The sequence below is a fragment of the Ostrea edulis genome, chromosome 6 (assembly GCF_947568905.1).
Source record: "Ostrea edulis chromosome 6, xbOstEdul1.1, whole genome shotgun sequence".
Taxonomy (NCBI): domain Eukaryota; kingdom Metazoa; phylum Mollusca; class Bivalvia; order Ostreida; family Ostreidae; genus Ostrea; species Ostrea edulis.
In genome coordinates, this window is record NC_079169.1 from 14,579,371 (window position 1) to 14,600,186 (window position 20,816).

The 20,816-nt window shown below is 34.3% G+C and overlaps 1 protein-coding gene across 2 annotated transcripts in view; it reads right to left on the reverse strand.

Annotated features, from left to right (window-relative positions):
• Nucleotides 1-483: 483 nt before the first annotated feature.
• Nucleotides 484-20,816, reverse strand: part of LOC125683829 (phosphatidylserine synthase 2-like) — a 50,909-nt gene continuing 30,576 nt past the window's right edge. Inside the window, exons 7-13 of one of the 2 annotated variants that reach the window (XR_007373133.2) lie at nt 19,353-19,403; nt 18,321-18,434; nt 14,521-14,639; nt 13,318-13,432; nt 11,716-11,861; nt 3,600-9,278; nt 484-3,565 (exon numbers count right to left, since the gene is read on the reverse strand). Coding sequence is in view for 1 of the 2 variants with exons in the window: in XM_048925307.2 (XP_048781264.1) it covers nt 8,957-9,278; nt 11,716-11,861; nt 13,318-13,432; nt 14,521-14,639; nt 18,321-18,434; nt 19,353-19,403 (867 nt within the window). In the remaining variant the exon portion in view is untranslated. Of the gene's footprint in view, nt 9,279-11,715; nt 11,862-13,317; nt 13,433-14,520; nt 14,640-18,320; nt 18,435-19,352; nt 19,404-20,816 lie in introns of both variants that reach the window. The other variant, XM_048925307.2, reaches the window with a different exon arrangement.

Consider the following 20,816-nt stretch of genomic DNA (forward strand, 5'->3'; position numbering starts at 1 on the left):
AGAAATCGGTGTAGTCATCTTGCTCAATCTGCCCACCTACACATTATTAATAAGAACAAGATCTACACGTGGGTTGATTGATTGTTTTCCGCCACACTCAACAATTTTTCAGTTATCTGGTGGCGCCCAGTTTTTATTGGTGGAAGAGAGAACCCAGATACAATGTACCTGGGAAGAGACCACCGACCTTCCGAAAGTAAACGGGAAAACTTTCTGATCTGTCCCAATATTTTTTCAGAGAGCTACAGATCTGTAGCTAGCATTTAGCTACATGCTATTTCCCCCATAACTTTGTTGCTTGTCAAAATGATAAGGTCTGGGTTAAAATTACTGGTGAAAATGCATCACAAACATGTCAAAGGGCAAGCAGTCAATTCTACGCAGTTTTGTGTCGTACATCAAAATTATTATACTGTGCAAGTACATCAACAGATAGGACAGATTATTCCGATGTATTGATATCCGAATTAAAAGGACAACTTGTACAGCTATATATTTATTTTCTAACTGAAAATATCAAATTTATATGTAATCAAGGCACAAAGTGAAATAAACACATCGAAATGATGCAAAAACAAAATTTAACACATAACATCTAACAACAGTTGATACCCTTTGTTTACATACTGTTCGACAACCAATGAAGGAATATTTTGTTAACTGTCTGATTTACTTCATTCACAAAAAATTTCATTTGTTACAAAAAGAAGGGTTTTGTCATGTGAAAGCTCCATTACCATAATTCATTCAAAACCTATGGCCAAAGTTCAAGTTTTTGCATATTGACACACCAAACACTATATGCCCCCAATTTTTCCATAAAGGCGGTACTTTACATCATCATAATGGCTGACATCCTTTTAAAACATGAATAAAATATCAATATTTGACTTTTCCTTTTTGATCTAAATACCTAGCCGAGTAACTTAGCAGATTATCATACCAACTGCTGAACTGTAGGTTGCAGGTTCAAGTCCAGCAGAGGTTTTAAATTTTCTTTCAGATTACGTTCTAATAAAACTATTTTTTGACAAAATAAAGCAAATTTGAAAATTTCCAACTTCAAAATATTGTACATATCCTCCTCTTTTCATCTACATCAAATTTCTCTGGTGTAGCATTCCTCCTTAAAGGGACAAAAAAAACAAGGATAAAGTGTATACCCAAGTTCACTGTCCATCAAGCAAAGGGTTAACAAGATATTGAATGGACATGTACAATTATTTTGTGTCTGAGTAGCTTGACCCTGACCTCAAAATAAAAAGTCAAGAGTATATATACTCCTTAGGGGTACCAGTGTACTAAGTTTGAGGCCAATTAAGCAACATATTTTTAAGATAGTGCATGGGCATTAACTTCTTATGTCCAGAGTAGGTGGACCCCCTGACCTTTGACTTCAAAATAAACAGGGTTCAATCCTTTTGAGGCTAACAGTTTAGAAATTTTGATGTTATATTATAATTTCCTTTTACTATGTTTATAACATGCTGCATCATTTTTATTGTGTGCAGCGCTTTAGAGTGGTTATTCAAAGTCATATAAGGCGCTATATAAATAAATATTATTATCATTATGTTAAGCAAAGAGTTCTCCAAATTGCGGACAATATTTCCTTATGATCACAGATTGACCCTGACCTTTGACCTCAAAGTCAATAGAGGTCATCTATATCTTTGAGGGTACTTGTGTACCAAGTGTGATGTCTGTCAAAGGGTTCTCAAGATATTGAACAGACACCATTCACTTATGTCTGGAATAGTTTGACCTTGTGATCTCAAAATCCAGTGGTCACTCACTTTTTAGAGGCTACATTTGATGTATGTCAAGCAAAGGGTTCTCAATACAAAGAGCAGACAACACTTGGTCCACAGAAAGACAAATCTGGCAGTAGCAAACTGATTTGCCACCTTTTTTTACAAAAAGGGGAGGGGGCATAGAAATAAACATGAATATCCTCAAGAAAGCTTGTACTTCAGCCATTGTAATCTGTGTACTTTATGTGCAGCTCTTTCCTGTGATTTATTGTCACAGCTTCAGTGGACACTCAAATTATGAACAGAAAGAGTTTGTAGGGGAGAGAAAATTTGTAATTGCAAACTTAAAATTTGAAAGAAATTGAAATAGCGTAGAGGAACACAGGAAATTAATATGACCTTGGTTGTAACAGTTTTGAAAATCTGCAGCATGCTCTGATCACCACTTACAAACTGTCTCCATTTAAAAAAAAACAATACAACAGATACATATATTAAAGAAATAAACCTAGACAATTTTATGATAATTTTGACAGTAATTGGTGGAAATACGACAGCATTTCACAGGTACATTGCATTTTTCGTCACCATCATCTGTTGACTGTGAAATCACTCATTTTCAGTGGGGGGGGGAGGTGTATTTCCTTGAACAAATTTAAGAGCCTTCATGAACACATGAAATGAACATTGAACTACTGAAGAACAATAATTGTTAAACTTCAATATCAATACCCCCATCACCCCTATGGCCATCCATTACTTTCTTGGATCATCACAATAATCAATGATTTTACAGAACCAGTATAATTAATTATATTTCAAATATTCAAAAACGAAGAACAATCTTACACAAGTTAACATAAAACATACTTATAGACTATACAGCAAAAACTCTCAATAATATTGTCAGTACAGTAAAACTGTGCAAAGGACTAGCTACACCGTTTGAGTTGGATTTAAGGTGAAATAAATAAATAAAAATGCATATTGCAAAATGATACATTGTCTTCCATTCATAGCAGATTATCATAAAATGATACATACATTAGAATATGAGACCTGGCTATATTTAATACCCTGTTTTCTATCCACAAAATAAGTACTAAAACAGTTGAATTGTAGCTCCATTTAATTTGTGGTGGGGACATAACTCTGCAGGTGCCAACATGCTACAATTATGCACCTAAACCAGCATGTTCAAAGTTGTTAGTAGTGCGTGGAATACAGGCAAGATGAATGGATTATTTAATATAAACGAGTCATGTCTAGCTGAGATCAGTAACAAATGTACAAATACTCCTCCAACTCTTGGCTGAGCTGGACTCGGTACATTGCTAGTCTTTCTCCCTATAATTACCAAGTAAGGAAATCAAACTGTTTGTGTAAAAAAGTTCATAACCATCAAAGTGATTTAAATAATCTCCCAACTACTCTCATAATTCCAAGATTTTAAGAAACTTTCAAAGAATTCATTTCAAACATGTATACAAATGTACCTATGTTTGCAAAATGTGCAATTCTGATCAAAGAATTTACATTTTTTACAAAAAAACTACAATATCATTCATTCTTACATTCTTAGATTATATAATAAAAAAAAACATTGTTTAAAAATATAATAAGGTAAACAAAACATGCAAATATAGAAACCAAAACAAATTATTATTTCGAAGAATTTGTAATACAAAATACTAAAAACAACTTTCACAAATACACTAGAATGGTTTCTGTTAAATGTGTTAATCCACAACAAAGTATACCTCCATGTATCCAATACCTCCATGTATCCAAGAACTCCATGTATCCAATACCTCCATATATCCAATAACTCCATGTATCCAATACCTCCATATATCCAGCACATTGAAGTCTGCACTTCTGAATTTACAAAGTTACTTAGCAAGGCACAACTGCATTTCACATCTACATTCACTCCTCAATAAATTTAGTAACTGAGAAGGCACTCAGAGAAAGGTCACACCTCCACCAATACGTCGTACTATCAAAATTTAAAGGAAAAAATCTCCGATCACCCACACCTAAAATCTTACCAACTGTTCATCACCCACACCTGAAATCTTACCGACTTTGATCACCCACACCTGAAATCATACAGACTGTTCATAACTCGTGGCCCCGTTTCTCATTCCCCTCCTTTTACTCAAACTTATTGTCACTTTCTGAGAACTTTGCAGACAAGACAAACGTAGGTGAATACGAAATCCACATTAGTACTATATTGCAATAGAGCTTATAAGCGAACCAATACAACTTAATTTTCTACCAATCATAGTAAAGATGACCCAACAAAGACGTAGACTAACAGAAACTTGATCCATCCCCTATGCTGGTACAGAGAACTAGTAAATTATTTACAGTACAAACAGGAACTTGATCCACCCCCTACGCTGGTACAGAATAGTAAATTATTTACAGAACCAATAACAAGCAGATCCTATACTACACATTTTCTTCCTGTTATCATTGTGTATCTTTCTACAACTACACTGTTCCTGACTTCCCGAAAAGATTCGGCTCCGCTCTTCTACGAAACCAAAGTAAAGTCCGCGATGAAGACCTCCATTCAAATATCACAGCCAATCTTATACAGTAGTTCGAGGTAAATCTAAAAATAGGTTGGTCACATGTACTGTTCACACAAAGCGTTAGTGACTGTCCTTGAACACTAATATTGAGCAAAGCGAGTCCAGCAGAATAGACAATGTCAGAACCCGAAGTTTTCACAGAGAGTAGGCACTGTAAATACCCCAATCTCGAAGTCTACGTACCTGCATGGAAGTTTTAGTTCATAGCACTCTTAAAAATGTATAATTTGAAAACATCCTAGATAGTATCATATGTGATATGTGTGGATTTCTGTTGGCAAAAATGTTGACAATGATTAAAAAGGTCATTCTTAAAGAATAATAAGCTGTTATTACGCTGTAGGTATCTCCGACACGGCCACTCTCAGACATGTAGACTTGTTATAACAACACCATCGTACTAGGCACTATTGTAAAGCATATAAACAAAAGTTCTCATTTTCTCAAAGCATACACAGGTACATACCTAAATACACAGCAATTTGTATCATAAAGGAATTATAAAACTACAGTTACTATACAAAATGATGAACATTTTAAATACCCATAAATAAACAACGAAAAATTAGAATTCTGACACAACAATGTTGATCTTAATGGCCGGCATTAGCTACATTGAATTCTAGCTGTATTTGCTAAATTGAAACTGGATTGATCACTGCTCTAATATGACAGATAACAGCGGGTTAACGCAACTGAAGTCGAGGAATGTTGTTAGGAAACTGAATTTTAGCATTCCAGTTCTCAATAATTTATCATGTGTTAACTTATAAATGTGCATTTTGTATAAGTTTTTGTCATTATTCTAAATATCGTAAAGTCAGCATCCAAGTACACTTCTAAATTGAAAATGTTGGAACTTCAAGTCTTTCATATCTCTAAATAGCACCTATGCAAGAATCACACCCAGGAAGATTTATCAATCAATAAAGAGGTTTCGTGTTTTTATATTTCGAAATTTTGTCACACACTGCTCGAGAAATGCATTTTTACAATCGGTTCCAAATTCAATCACATGAATCGAATTATATATTCACATGAATCAAATTATATATTTACATGAATCGAATTATATATTCACATGAATCAAATTATATATTCACATGAATCGAATTATACATTCTTAAATAAAGGACAAATACTTTAATATGTATGTCACACTGATTAACATACAGAAAATAGAATAAATTTGACATCAATTATCTTTTACAAGAAGGCAACATGTTCTTATTTTTGTTAAATTAAAAGTTAAAGATATCATCATATAAAGGGTAGTTAATTCCGTAATTCATAAAATTATGAAACGTTGTGATTTTTTTATCCCTAGACAACACCATATCCACATTTAATGATACGAACCTGTATTACATCAAACACGATTAATTTAATATTTATTGCACGATTCTTACATAGACTGCTACTGACTGATGCTATTTTTTCAATAATTCTGATACATGTATCAAAAAGAGGTCCTTAAGTGTCAGAAAATGATTTACTTTTAGCTAGTATTCTTATAAAATAAAATAAAAATTTATATTGTGTGGAAAAAATCAGAAAAATCTAACAGAGCTGACTATTAACATTTAAAGTATGGCATATTCCATATGATTTACTTTTTGTTTAGCCATTAATTAAGCAATGGTCTAGGTTTAATTCAACATCAGTGGTTGCCATGTTATTAAAATCAAATACAAACAAGAATATACTGGGCTACATTCAGAGATTGTAAAGGCAAGGTTGTCCTACACAGTGCTACAGTGTCCCAAGTAGAATGATATTCTAGCTAGCCACAGATGGTGAATAGCAAATCTTGATACTATGTACCAAATCTAAGATAGCAAACATATCAACATAACTTGCTAATTTCATTCACCTAATGCAATTTCAATGAAAGGTGAAGATAACAAACAGTGATCAATCTCATAACTCCTATATGCAATACAAATTTAAAGAATTGGGCAATATCAAATACAGTATAATTTGTCCAAACCGGCCTCTGAGTACTCCGGCACTCTGTCAATTCCGGCCACAAAATATAGTCCCTAACATTTCTTTAACAAATCCTTTATTAATAATTCCCTGTACTCCGGATACTGCGTATTCTGTATATCGGCCGGCTTACACAGTCCCAACTGCTATCAATTAACTTTAATTATCCTGTGTAAACCGGCCCCTCGATGATACACCACCCTAATTGTTGCGGTCAATGGTATTCGGTGTACACAAGGTCCCAACTGCTCGTAATTAGCTCTAATTATCGCATTTAAACCAGCCACCCCACGATGACCAACCTGTCGGTATTCGGTCGATCACACGCAGTGTACACAAAGGGTGTCTCAAGGGAAGTCACAGGTAAGTAAAAGAGTGCAACTGGCGATGAGTCGCGATCAGTTTAAAATAAAACCTGATTTTTAGGGGTGCACTTTTCAATTATGACAGCACCACGCACGAGGTAATGGCGCCCTCCCCCTAACAACAGAGACGAGAACTGACATTAAAAGACAAAGTTCAATTAATCGATGAATTCGATACATTCTTGGAATAAAACAAAATCGGCAACAATCCCGTTATGTTTTCCAAAAGCAAGGTTTCCCCTCAAGGACTTCTCGGAGCTCTACGGCAAGTCAGACAGTGATGATATGCAGTTAGTTAGCACAATTCGCCATGTCCAGTCGATCACTCAGCATTACATTAGTTTCCGTTTCACAAATTGAGACAGTTGAAAGCGATTCATTTACAATGAAAGCTGGGAAAAACAAATTTTAAACGAACACAACACAAACTTGACGAACATACATAATGTAGCACTTGATAACGGCGATGATGTAGACGAAATCGACAATATACCAACAGAAAATTGCGCGAATAATTCCCAGATTTTAAACTGTTTAATGAAAATTTAAATTTTTTCAAATGAGCACAACAATAAAACACTGACATTTATATTTTTACATTTTGAATTCTTTTGTAATATATTACAACGTTAGCAATCATTACACAAGTATGCATAGATAGTGAATACAAGGGAGGAAACTCTCATTCTTGTCAACATTCTGCACTCCGGACTCTGTGCAAACCGGCCAATTTCTTTGGAACCACACACAGCCGGTTTAGACAGATTATACTGTATTATCAAATACATTTCCACTTCTCTTAATTTTGTCTTTAAGCGAATATAAGAGTGACACATGTACTTCCACTATTTTCACCATTATTCGTTGTACACCAATTAGCGTTGTTTTCATGGTTGAGCAAGACCAAGAAATCAAGTGATCATCAAAGTACGAGAGGAGAGAACACAGAAATCATGTGATTATCAAAGTACGGGTCTATACGAGAGGAGAGAACACAGAAATCATGTGATAATCAAAGTACGAGTCTATACGAGAGGAGAGAACACAGAAATCATGTGATTATCAAAGTACGGGTCTATACGAGAGGAGAGAACACAGAAATCATGTGATTATCAAAGTACGGGTCTATACGAGAGGAGAGAACACAGAAATCAAGTGATCATCAAAGTACGGGTCTATACGAGAGGAGAGAACACAGAAATCATGTGATCATCAAAGTACGGGTCTATACGAGAGGAGAGAACACAGAAATCAAGTGATCATCAAAGTACGGGTGTATATGAGAGGAGAGAACACAGGGTACCTGTCCAAAAATTCATGTTCCAACAAAATTTAGCAAAACCACCAATGCCCCAATATTAATGAAACCACAGTATCTAAAATCTGACACCTGGTGGTTGATTGGTAGACACATGTATCACATCCCTATTGACTAATTGATAGCTGAAACACATGTATCACATCCCTATTGGCTAATTGATTGGTGGACACATGTATCACATCCCTATTGGCTAATTGATGGGTGGACACATGTATCACATCTCTATTGGCTAATTGATGGGTGGACACATGTATCACATCCCTATTGGCTAACTGATTGGTGGACACATGTATCACGTCCCTATTGGCTAATTGATGGGTGGACACATGTATCACATCCCTATTGGCTAACTGATTGGTGGACACATGTATCACGTCCCTATTGGCTAACTGATTGGTGGACACATGTATCACATCCCTATTGGCTGGAGAAGTCGAGGCATGATCTTGAATGCAGCCCAGCTTTAAAATTCCTGACATTTTTAAATCGTGTGGGGTTTGTACTCACTGAATCTGGAGAAAACCTATGAAAATAGATGACTTACAGGACATACAAGCATGTACAAATAAATACCTCTTTCTATATTTAATGCCACTATACAAAAATATATACGGCAAATTAAGATACTGTACAGTACGGATGAGCTTAAGAATGACTCTCCACTTATATGCAATGCATTTCCATGTTCATAACTAATAAAAGTGTGTTGCACATTGCTTCACACATTACAAAAATCTACTGCACTGTAAATACATATTCTCATACAGACAAAAAAAAAATATCCGCAGGTCGTAAAAATCATATCACAATACTACTTTATGGCCAGATTTCATACAAAACAAGCTTATTCAAAAATATATATATATGATATATAATAATGTGTACTTTAATCATTACGGTAGTTATAAGTATTAATAAGGTTTAATTTGTTTTCCGTAACCTTGCTCTGGAAACAACTCCGTTTCCATTCACTGACGACGCTTTGTTCTTTCCGTTGCTGTGTTTAACACCATTGGTTTCTTTCTTCTCTTCCATTAACACGTCATTTTTGACATCTCTGTAGATGAAGAATTTCCAGAAAGTAAAAAATAAAAGTCCCAGGCCTCCTGCTATCCAAAATAGAGCAATGTGCTGAGGAAGAGGTTTACTGATGGTTTCCCAGTCAAATTTGACCACAATTAGGAATTCTGTGATGATTATCATAGCGATCAACCATGACTGACGTCCAAACGTCTTACAGGATCTGCAAAACATAGCAAAGTCCGAATAAAGACATTCAATCACTGAGAGTGGGAGAACTATCAGTATTAAAGATAGGTAAGTCCTACTTCTGTATCAGAGATTCTTGATGTGAAATTACTTTGCTAAATATGAAATTCCTTGACCTTTTGACCTAAAAATTAACAAAGGTCATTCTTTAAGCCATAGATTCTGAGGCTTTTCATGTTCATTGTTTAAGCTTATCAGTATTTGAGATATCACCGGTTCTTACAATATCTGACTCAGTGACCTGACAACAGGGGTCAGTCAGCCAGGGAACCCTTCATTAGAAGCTTTAGCACTGACAGTTTTTGAGAGATCGTCTAGAAATTGTTTCTTACAATGCATGAGCACGACCTTGGACCATCTAACCTAACAATAGGTGTCACCCTTTCACCACAGTTTAAAGATTCCAGTGTAAAGTTTCATTTCTACAGCTCAAATAGTATTGGATTTCATACAGAAATAAAAGTATTACTGACAAACAGCAGGAAAAAAATCCCATGCTTTTGCAGGAGCTATGGACATAACAGATACCATGCATGCAAAGTAGCAGAATAGCCTCCAAACAAAAGGTTGTATACAGCTCACAAAACATGCAGAAAACCAATCGTCACAATAAAGTGACAACACGTACATGTATAATATTTACAGTACCACTGAATTCTTTAAGATTGACTTTATTTGGTGTAGTGGTTAAAAGATTGACTTTATTTGGTGTAGTGGTTTAAGATTGACTTTATTTGGTGTAGTGGTATGCATCTTCTTTAAGATTGACTTTATTTGGTGTAGTGGTTTAAGATTGACTTTATTTGGTGTAGTGGTTTAAGACTGACTTTATTTGGTGTAGTGGTTTAAGACTGACTTTATTTGGTGTAGTGGTTTAAGACTGACTTTATTTGGTGTAGTGGTATGCATCTTCTTTAAGATTGACTTTATTTGGTGTAGTGGTTTAAGATTGACTTTATTGGTGTAGTGGTTTAAGATTGACTTTATTTGGTGTAGTGGTTTAAGACTGACTTTATTTGGTGTAGTGGTTTAAGACTGACTTTATTTGGTGTAGTGGTTTAAGATTGACTTTATTGGTGTAGTGGTTTAAGACTGACTTTATTTGGTGTAGTGGTTTAAGACTGACTTTATTTGGTGTAGTGGTTTAAGATTGACTTTATTGGTGTAGTGGTTTAAGACTGACTTTATTTGGTGTAGTGGTTTAAGACTGACTTTATTTGGTGTAGTGGTTTAAGATTGACTTTATTGGTGTAGTGGTTTAAGATTGACTTTATTGGTGTAGTGGTTTAAGATTGACTTTATTTGGTGTAGTGGTTTAAGACTGACTTTATTTGGTGTAGTGGTTTAAGACTGACTTTATTTGGTGTAGTGGTTTAAGATTGACTTTATTGGTGTAGTGGTTTAAGATTGACTTTATTTGGTGTAGTGGTTTAAGACTGACTTTATTTGGTGTAGTGGTTTAAGATTGACTTTATTGGTGTAGTGGTTTAAGACTGACTTTATTGGTGTAGTGGTTTAAGACTGACTTTATTTGGTGTAGTGGTTTAAGACTGACTTTATTTGGTGTAGTGGTTTAAGATTGACTTTATTTGGTGTAGTGGTTTAAGATTGACTTTATTTGGTGTAGTGGTTTAAGACTGACTTTATTTGGTGTAGTGGTTTAAGACTGACTTTATTTGGTGTAGTGGTTTAAGATTGATGGTGTAGTGGTTTAAGATTGACTTTATTGGTGTAGTGGTTTAAGATTGACTTTATTTGGTGTAGTGGTTTAAGACTGACTTTATTTGGTGTAGTGGTTTAAGACTGACTTTATTTGGTGTAGTGGTTTAAGATTGACTTTATTGGTGTAGTGGTTTAAGATTGACTTTATTTGGTGTAGTGGTTTAAGACTGACTTTATTTGGTGTAGTGGTTTAAGATTGACTTTATTGGTGTAGTGGTTTAAGACTGACTTTATTGGTGTGGTGGTTTAAGACTGACTTTATTTGGTGTAGTGGTTTAAGACTGACTTTATTTGGTGTAGTGGTTTAAGATTGACTTTATTTGGTGTAGTGGTTTAAGATTGACTTTATTTGGTGTAGTGGTTTAAGACTGACTTTATTTGGTGTAGTGGTTTAAGACTGACTTTATTTGGTGTAGTGGTTTAAGATTGACTTTATTTGGTGTAGTGGTTTAAGATTGACTTTATTTGGTGTAGTGGTTTAAGACTGACTTTATTTGGTGTAGTGGTTTAAGACTGACTTTATTTGGTGTAGTGGTTTAAGATTGACTTTATTTGGTGTAGTGGTTTAAGACTGACTTTATTTGGTGTAGTGGTTTAAGACTGACTTTATTTGGTGTAGTGGTTTAAGACTGACTTTATTTGGTGTAGTGGTATGCTTCAGAGTGACTACCGATGTGTTGTTAACTTACGGATCGTCGAGATATTGGAATGTTTCTCTCATGGCTGCTGCCCCCATGAACAGGAAGAATGCCAGGCGAGTCAAGTTGAGATAATGCTCGGGGGGAAGCCACAACACAAACTTCAAATAAAATGTGTTCAACTCGGCAACTAGAAACTGAAAAGAAAAGATTGTTTTTAAAGCTTTGTTAAATGCAGATAATGTAGTCTGTCAACACCAATTTTCACTTTACAATCAACTTTCCTTTCTTCTTCTTTCTAATAAGTCTACTTGAGAAAATTTGAAATTTGATATTCATTATTTATTGCTGGAATCAACAACCCATAACAGAAGATTCCTTTTAAATCAAGAGTAATTTATGTATGAATTCTATCACTCATTTAATGATTATGTATCAATAATTAATTCTATCACCCATTCAATGATTATGTATGAATAATTAATTCTATCACTCATTCAATGATTATGTATGAATAATTAATTCTATCACTCATTCAATGATTATGTATGAATAATTAATTCTATCACTAATTCAATGATTCCTGCTATGATTTTTTCATACTTTATTAGTTCTATAATTACTACCTAAAATTATTACATATAACTAATTTAGTGAAAACAGAACACAATAGATTTCTTAAATCTGAGCAATGAACACTACCTCCCAATAGTAAATATACAATACATAACATTTAAACTAGAGATTGTTTTTATGAAAAACAAATGTCTCCCCAGCTTCCCAAATTGGAAGTACTCCAAATGTAACCTCCTCCCCTTAATGTACTGCATGGTATGGATGAGAAAGCATGAGCAGGAACATAGAGATTATGAACTCATAAAAGCCACATAGGAGAAGTGTTCGCAAACTATTTTACACCCTCCACTCCTAAAATCCACTATAACTTTAAGGACAAAGATTGGATCCTCCTGTCCCTGCAATATGGCATTGAAGTATTGTACAAAATTTCAAGTCTATCAGATAAACCATATAGGAGGAGAAGCATTCACAAGCTATTTGAACATCATCCACCCCTCTTAGATCCACTATAATAAATTTAAGGAAAATAATTGGATCCTCATGTCCCGATTATATGCACATGAAGCATTGTACAAAGTTTTAAATTTATCTGATAAGCCATATAGGAGAAGTATTTACAAGCTATTTTACATCCTCCACTCCTCTTAGATCCACTATAAGTTTTAGTAAAATAATTGGAACCTCCTGTCCTGACAATATGCACATCTACAAATGGCAATGAAGCATTGTACAAAGTTTCAAATCATTCTGATAAGCAATATAGGAGGAGAAATGTTCACAAGTATTTTACATCCTCCACCCCTCTTAGATTCACTATAACTTTTTGGAAAATAATTGAATCCTCCTGTCCCGACAATATGCACATCTACAAATGGTAATGAAGCATTGTACAAAGTTTCAGTCTTTCCAATAACCCATATAGAAGGAGAAGCGTTCACAAGATTTTGTGACAGACAGACGGACAGATGGATATAAAGCACAAAAACAATACGCCTCCCCCTAAAAGAGGGGAGACATAAAAATCCACAATAACAAAATTTACAATAATGGATTAGTGGGTAATCCATAACTTACTATCGCTATAACTCCTAACATACACAGCCAACGCCTCAAACTGGACAGCGGTCGCCAGTCAAAGTCCGTCCAACTGTAGGGCGTGAACTGCAAGGCAATCCTCTTCATTTTCCCTCTGCAATACATTCAATCAATTTTACCAGAGCACACATTTAATTAACTCAGATAGAGCACACATGTAAACATCTGATTAACCCTGACAGATTACAAATCTAAACATCTGACTAACTTTGACTGAGCACACATCTAAACATCTGATTAACCCTGACAGAGCACACATCTAAACATCTGATTAATCCTGACAGAGCACACATCTAAACATCTGTTTAACTCTGACAGAGCACAAATCTAGACATCTGATTAACCCTGACGGAACACACATCTAAACATCTTATTAACTCTGACAGAGCACACATCTAAACATCTGATTAACTCTGACAGAGCACAAATATAAACATCTGATTAACCCTGACAAGCACACATCTAAACATCTGATTAACCCTGACAAGCACACATCTAAACATCTGATTAACCCTGACAGAGCACACATCTAAACATCTGATTAATTTCAATAAAGCACAAATCTAAACATCTGATAAACCCTGACAGAGCACACATCTAAACATCTGATTAACCCTGACAGAGCACACATCTAAACATCTGATTAACCCTGACAGAGCACACATCTAAACATCTGATTAACTCTGACAGAGCACACATCTAAACATCCGATTAACTCTGACAGAGCACACATCTAAACATCCGATTAACTTTGACTGAGCACACATCTAAACATCTGATTAACCCTGACAGAGCACACATCTAAACATCTGATTAAACCTGACAGAGCACAAATCTAAACATCTGATTAATTTCATTAAAGCACAAATCTAAACATCTGATTAACCCTGACAGAGCACACATCTAAACATCTGATTAATTTCAATAGAGCACAAATCTAAATATTGACACAATCTCCCAAGGATTCTAATTCATTCAATAATGACAATGTACATCAACTCATCTGCAGATGTCATTGATAATGCATCCTTGTAAGTACAACTAAACTGAATGAAGTGTTACCATATACATTTAACTAAGTTTACATACTATTACATATTAGATAACAGGTTCATTCATTTTACAAATTTACTGGTCAATACAATTGATGATAACTGGTCAATACAATTGATGGCACCTCACCTGTAGGATGGTATGTTCCACATGCCTCTCCAATGATATGGTTTCATAGATAAATAATTCAGAGTTTTCATTCCTAAATATATCCCAAGTCCATTACAAACTATGGCATCCATAATCCACTGCAAATAAAAGGACATGTACTGTACAATTATCTCACAATAAGCAATATTGGTAATGTGTCTCTATTGTTCATTAAAATACTTTGATAGAGACTCGCTTCTGTCAGCTGTACAATGACATATATCACAGCCAATTGTGCCTAATGTTAGTTCAACGTTAAAATTAATGAATTTTAATATTAAATTTAAACATTATTTTAACATTATTTTTGTGCGAAATCAACGTTAATCTAACATTATATTAATTTTACAACGTTAATCTAACATTATATTAATTTTACAACATTAATCTAACATTATATTAATTTTACAACGTTAATCTAACATTGTATTAATTTTACAACGTTAATCTAACATTATATTAATTTTACAACGTTAATCTAACATTATATTAATTTTACATTACAGCAATACTAGCTGTCCTTTCAGTGTCCAAATTTTTTGTTACAAAATTGTGATGTACTATTTCAATGACAAAAAAAAAAAGGTTTGTGAATTATTACTGCACAATGCTCACTAGGAATATCCCCCGCTTACCCCAATCTCCCAAAGGGTGTTGTTAATAGGTATAAATTACCTCTTCCTGAGTGTAAAAATATGGTATGCCTTTGTAGAAGAAAATGGAAGATATAGTCCGAACACAATCCATGGCATAAACCTATAATTTTGACCTTGAGATCAAAGGTCAAGGTCATAAAGAGGTCATGAATATACATGACACATAGTCTCATAGTGATACACCATTGTCTTATGGTATGACTATGTCAAAACCCTATAATAAATTTTGACCTTGAGGTCAAAGTTCAAGGTCATATAGAGGTCATGAAGATATCCGACACATCGTCTCATGGTGATACACTCATGTGTCAAATATGGTATGCCTATGTCAAAGAACAAAGAAGCCATGGTCCTGAGGTCGAGGTCATGTGGAGGTCATGAAGGTACATGACACATCGTCTCATGGTGATACACTCATGTGTCAAATATGGTATGCCTATGTCAAAGAACAAAGTCATGGCCCTGACAGGAATCCACTGTAAAAACCTTTAATTTTGACCTTGAGGTCAAGGTCATATGGAGGTCATGAAGGTACATGACACATTGTCTCATGGTGATATACTCATGTGTCAAATATGGTATGCCTATGTCAAAGAACAAAGAAGTTATGGCCCAGACACGAATCCATCGTAAAAAACCTTTGTTTGGACCTTGAGGTCAAGGGTCAAGGTCATATAGAGGTCATGAAGGTACTTAACACATCGTCTCATGGTGATCCACCTGTGTGTCAAATATGGTATGCCTAAGTCAAAGAACAAAGAAGTTACGCCCCGGACACGAATCTGCACAGACAGATGGACGGACGGACAGACAGAGTGATTCCTATATACCCACCTGTATAATTAAGTTTGTGAACTTTTGATATTAAAATTGTGATGTACTATTTCAATGACAGAAGAAAGTTAGGTTTGTGAACTTTTGATATTAAAATTGTGATGTACTATTTCAATGTCAGAAGAAAATTAGGTTTGTGAACTTTTGATATTAAAATTGTGATGTACTATTTCAATGTCAGAAGAAAATTAGTTTTGTGAACTTCTGATATTAAAATTGTGATGTACTATTCCAATGTCAGAAGAAAATTAGGTTTGTGAACTTTTGATATTAAAATTGTGATGTACTATTTCAATGTCAGAAGAAAATTAGTTTTGTGAACTTCTGATATTAAAATTGTGATGTACTATTTCAATGACAGAAGAAAATTAGTTTTGTGAACTATTGATATTAAAATTGTGATGTACTATTTCAATGACAGAAGAAAATTAGGTTGGTGAACTTTTGATATCAAAATTGTGATGTACTATTTCAATGACAGAAGAAAATTAGGTTGGTGAACTTTTGATATTAAAATTGTGATGTACTATTTCAATGACAGAAGAAAATTAGGTTTGTGAACTTTTGATATCAAAATTGTGATGTACTATTTCAATGACAGAAAAAAATTAGGTTTGTGAACTTTTGATATTAAAATTGTGATGTACTATTTCAATGACAGAAGAAAATTAGTTTTGTGAACTTTTGATATTAAAATTTGTGTTAAAAAACCTATCCAGAGGCTCTACATGAAGCAAAATTACATCATTGTCTTCCCATACAAAAATTGATTTCTATATAATGCTATATATTCAATAGAATTGAAATCTTTATTGTGATAAAATCTTCAACTTATAGTTTTAATTTTATTAATGATTGTGGTTAAAGTTATATACAAACTATCATGATAGCATATTTTCACAACAAATATAAAAAATTTCAGATTTAGAGCTAACAATACACGTACTTTTTAAATCAATCTGAATTGTTTACCACAGAATATTTAAATGTTAAATTGCCATTAAATATTTAATGGTAATTTAACATTAAATTTCATATAGTATGATAATGGAAGATGATAAAATTAACATTTAAAATTTAACATTAATGAAATAACATTATATCAATGCTACAAAAGGTCCATGAGCCATATTGCTCACATGAGTCACTTTGGCATTGCATGCATGCTGGGGCTTTTAGCTGCCTATTGTAATTTTAAAAGAATTTTTGCAATCTTTATTCCCATAAATAATTCTGACCCCATAATGTGGTCCCCACCTAGCCCCATGATAAAATCATGATACAATATCACAAGAAAAAAATGATGGTGTAACATTATCTAAGATGTTTCCCTATGTATTCCCATATAAAATTTTGATCCCCTATTGTGGCCCCATCCTATACCCCCAATAGTCGTGATTTGAACATATTTCAATCTACACTACTTTTGGATGATTGCATATTAATATGAGTATTCATGGCTCTGCTGTTATTGAGAAGAAGAGTTTTTCTAGATATTCCCATGTGAAAATTTTATCCTCTACTGTGACCTCACCTTACCCCAAGGGACCACAATTTGAACAAACATGAATGTGCATTACCTGGGAATGTTTGCATATTAATATGAATAATCATCGCTTTGTTGTTCTTGAGAAGATTTTTAAAGATTTATCCTCTATATATGTATTCTCACTTAAAACTCTGACCCTCTATTATGGACCCTTCTTAAATGATGGTTATGATTTACCTATCTACATCTGATGTTGTCAGCTATATATGTTGCTAACCCTGATCTTGCTAACTACAATGACATGTTGCTGCACCTGATATTGCTAGCTATGATGACATGTTGCTACACCTGATGTTGCTAGCTACAAGGACATGTTGCTGCACCTGATGTTGCTAGCTACAAGGACATGTTGTTCAACCTGATGTTGCTAGCTACAAGGACATGTTGCTGCACCTGATGTTGCTAGCTACAAGGACATGTTGCTGCACTTGATGTTGCTTGCTACAATGACGTTGCTGTACCTGACTTTGCTAGCTACAATGACATGTTGCTAACCCTGATGTTGCTCGCTACAATGACATGTTGCTAACCCTGATGTTGATAATTACAGTGATATGTTGCTAACCCTGATGTTGCTAGCTACAATGACATGTTGCTGCACCTGACTTTGCTAGCTACAATGACATGTTGCTAACCCTGATGTTGTTAACTAGTGATATGTTGCTAACCCTGATGTTGCTAGCTATAATGCTATGTTGCTGCATCTGATGTTGCTAGCTACAATAACTAAGGTGTCTTACATGATCCCACCAGCACTCGCTGAAGTTTGGAAGTTGGTGTTCTAGTGTGTATTCCAGCACCTCAAACATAATACTAATCACTGTACACAGCCACCAGTCTCTCAGGATCAGGGTCTGTCAATCACAAGGAGAGACATCGTTTAATAGATAAGAATGCAGTCCCATTCTCAAAGACTGAAGAAATGAGATACTATGACATCAATATTTCCTAACATACATTCACAAGTTCACTCCAAATCGAAATAAGATTTCCAAACATGTTCATTATGAACTTCTACACATACACATACACACACAAACATGTTCATTATGAACTTCTACACATACACGTACACACACAAACATGTTCATTATGAACTTCTACACATACACGTACACACACAAACATGTTCATTATGAACTTCTACACATACACGTACACACACAAACATGTTCATTATGAACTTCTACACATACACGTACACACACAAACATGTTCATTATGAACTTCTACACATACACGTACACACACAAACATGTTCATTATGAACTTCTACACATACACGTACACACACAAACATGTTCATTATGAACTTCTACACATACACGTACATGTACACACACAAACATGTTCATTATGAACTTCTACACATACACGTACACACACAAACATGTTCATTATGAACTTCTACAAATACACATACACACACAAACATGTTCATTATGAACTTCTGCACATACACGTACATGTACACACACAAACATGTTCATTACGCACTTCTACACATACACACACAAACATGTATAAAAATAAACAGTTTAAATTCATGAAGTCAATTTTTTTTTTACAAATTGCCAAGGATTTATATTTTTTGTTGGAATGTAATTTCATGGATATAGTTGCTGTACATTGAAACAATATATTAAATGTGTATATCATTGTGGTTTGAAAATCGTGGGAATTAAGCTCTCACAAAATCTATCGATTTCACAGTTTACGAATCAATTTCAGATTTCTGTACTCTCCTTAAATCACATGCTATCGAGTTTTACCTTGAACCACCATCCAAAGAAGTGAGTGGGAACGAATCCATCAAATTTATCCTAAAATGAAATTAAAATGCCAGTAATGAAATCATTCAAAATAACATGGGTACACATTATGTTTGAGTGTTTTAAAAACAATTAAGAAAAAGTTTCCTAAAGAAATCAACTCAAAAAGAATTGTCTATCCCTAAGAGATGTGAAATGTCATTCCATGCAATGCATCCCATGCTGACAGTACAACAGTGGTGACACAGGCCAAGCTAATGAGAATCAACATCACCTTATACAATTAATCATTAATCTAATTAATATCACAACTCTAACCATAATTCTCCTGTCGCATCTAATCCTGATTGATTCTACTTTCCAAGAAAATCTTATTTATCCCGTCTAGGTCATTGTCTAGGGGAAAGGTCGCACAGCACAGTGAACTTATGCAATGAGCCAAGTAGTCGAGCCACATATTTCATTTGGCAGCATTTTCAAATTTACAGGACAAGGTAAAGTTACACTGTTACCAAGTTCATATTTTCATCAACAACATTGTACAATAGCGTAAGTCTATATGTTGACCATGAACTTTTCATTTAGAATTGGGTGCTGAGATTCCTTTATTCATTGAGGTAAATAATAAATTATTACTCAATTTACAAAATGTGGAATTAAATGACCTTGAACCTTGACCCCGATGTCATTCTCAAGGCCAGGAGATTATCACTGCTACTGATATTCATAACATTGAAGTTTTAATTTTCTTTCTACCTCATTTACCTGTATCGACCTCGGTAGTAATTCTGTAGTTTTCAGGCTAAGGGTGACCATTTATAACACAGTTTTCTACCATTATATTCCAATATTCCTGGGGAAAAGGACTGTACATTTACTGGTGTTTAATATTTACAAAGAAGGATAATAGATAAATCAATTTTTCTTTGAAAATAGGGATGGTCAAAAGGGACCACAAGTTACAGCTGAAGTGGGAAGGTCCTTTTACCCTTTCAAAAACTTATCCATTTATCACTGATTAGAAAATAATGGAATTGCTACATTCATATCTGAGAATGTTCTTGTTCAAGTATTTAGGGTTTTCATTTTACTCATTAGCACACCATATTAAACAGCACGTAATGCAATCGATTTACTCACAAATTCTGCAGTTGACCCACATATCAGTTGGATAAAATATCTAATATAGCTGATCCTCTACTCCATCATATCTTACCTAGGTTCTGATCTGTTTTTCATTAGATGATGCTCATAACATACACGTTTTTCCCATTTTAGCAACAATACCAAGAGACGCTATATCATGAATTATTTAATATAATACTTGTATTTCCACATCCTTCTATCTCATATTGCATAACAGTTATTATATATATCCACTTCTCATAAAATTTTGAAACACCAATCCAATGAACTCGGATAATTTTTTAACATTTGTTGGTGAAATGTATTTCCTTAGTAATA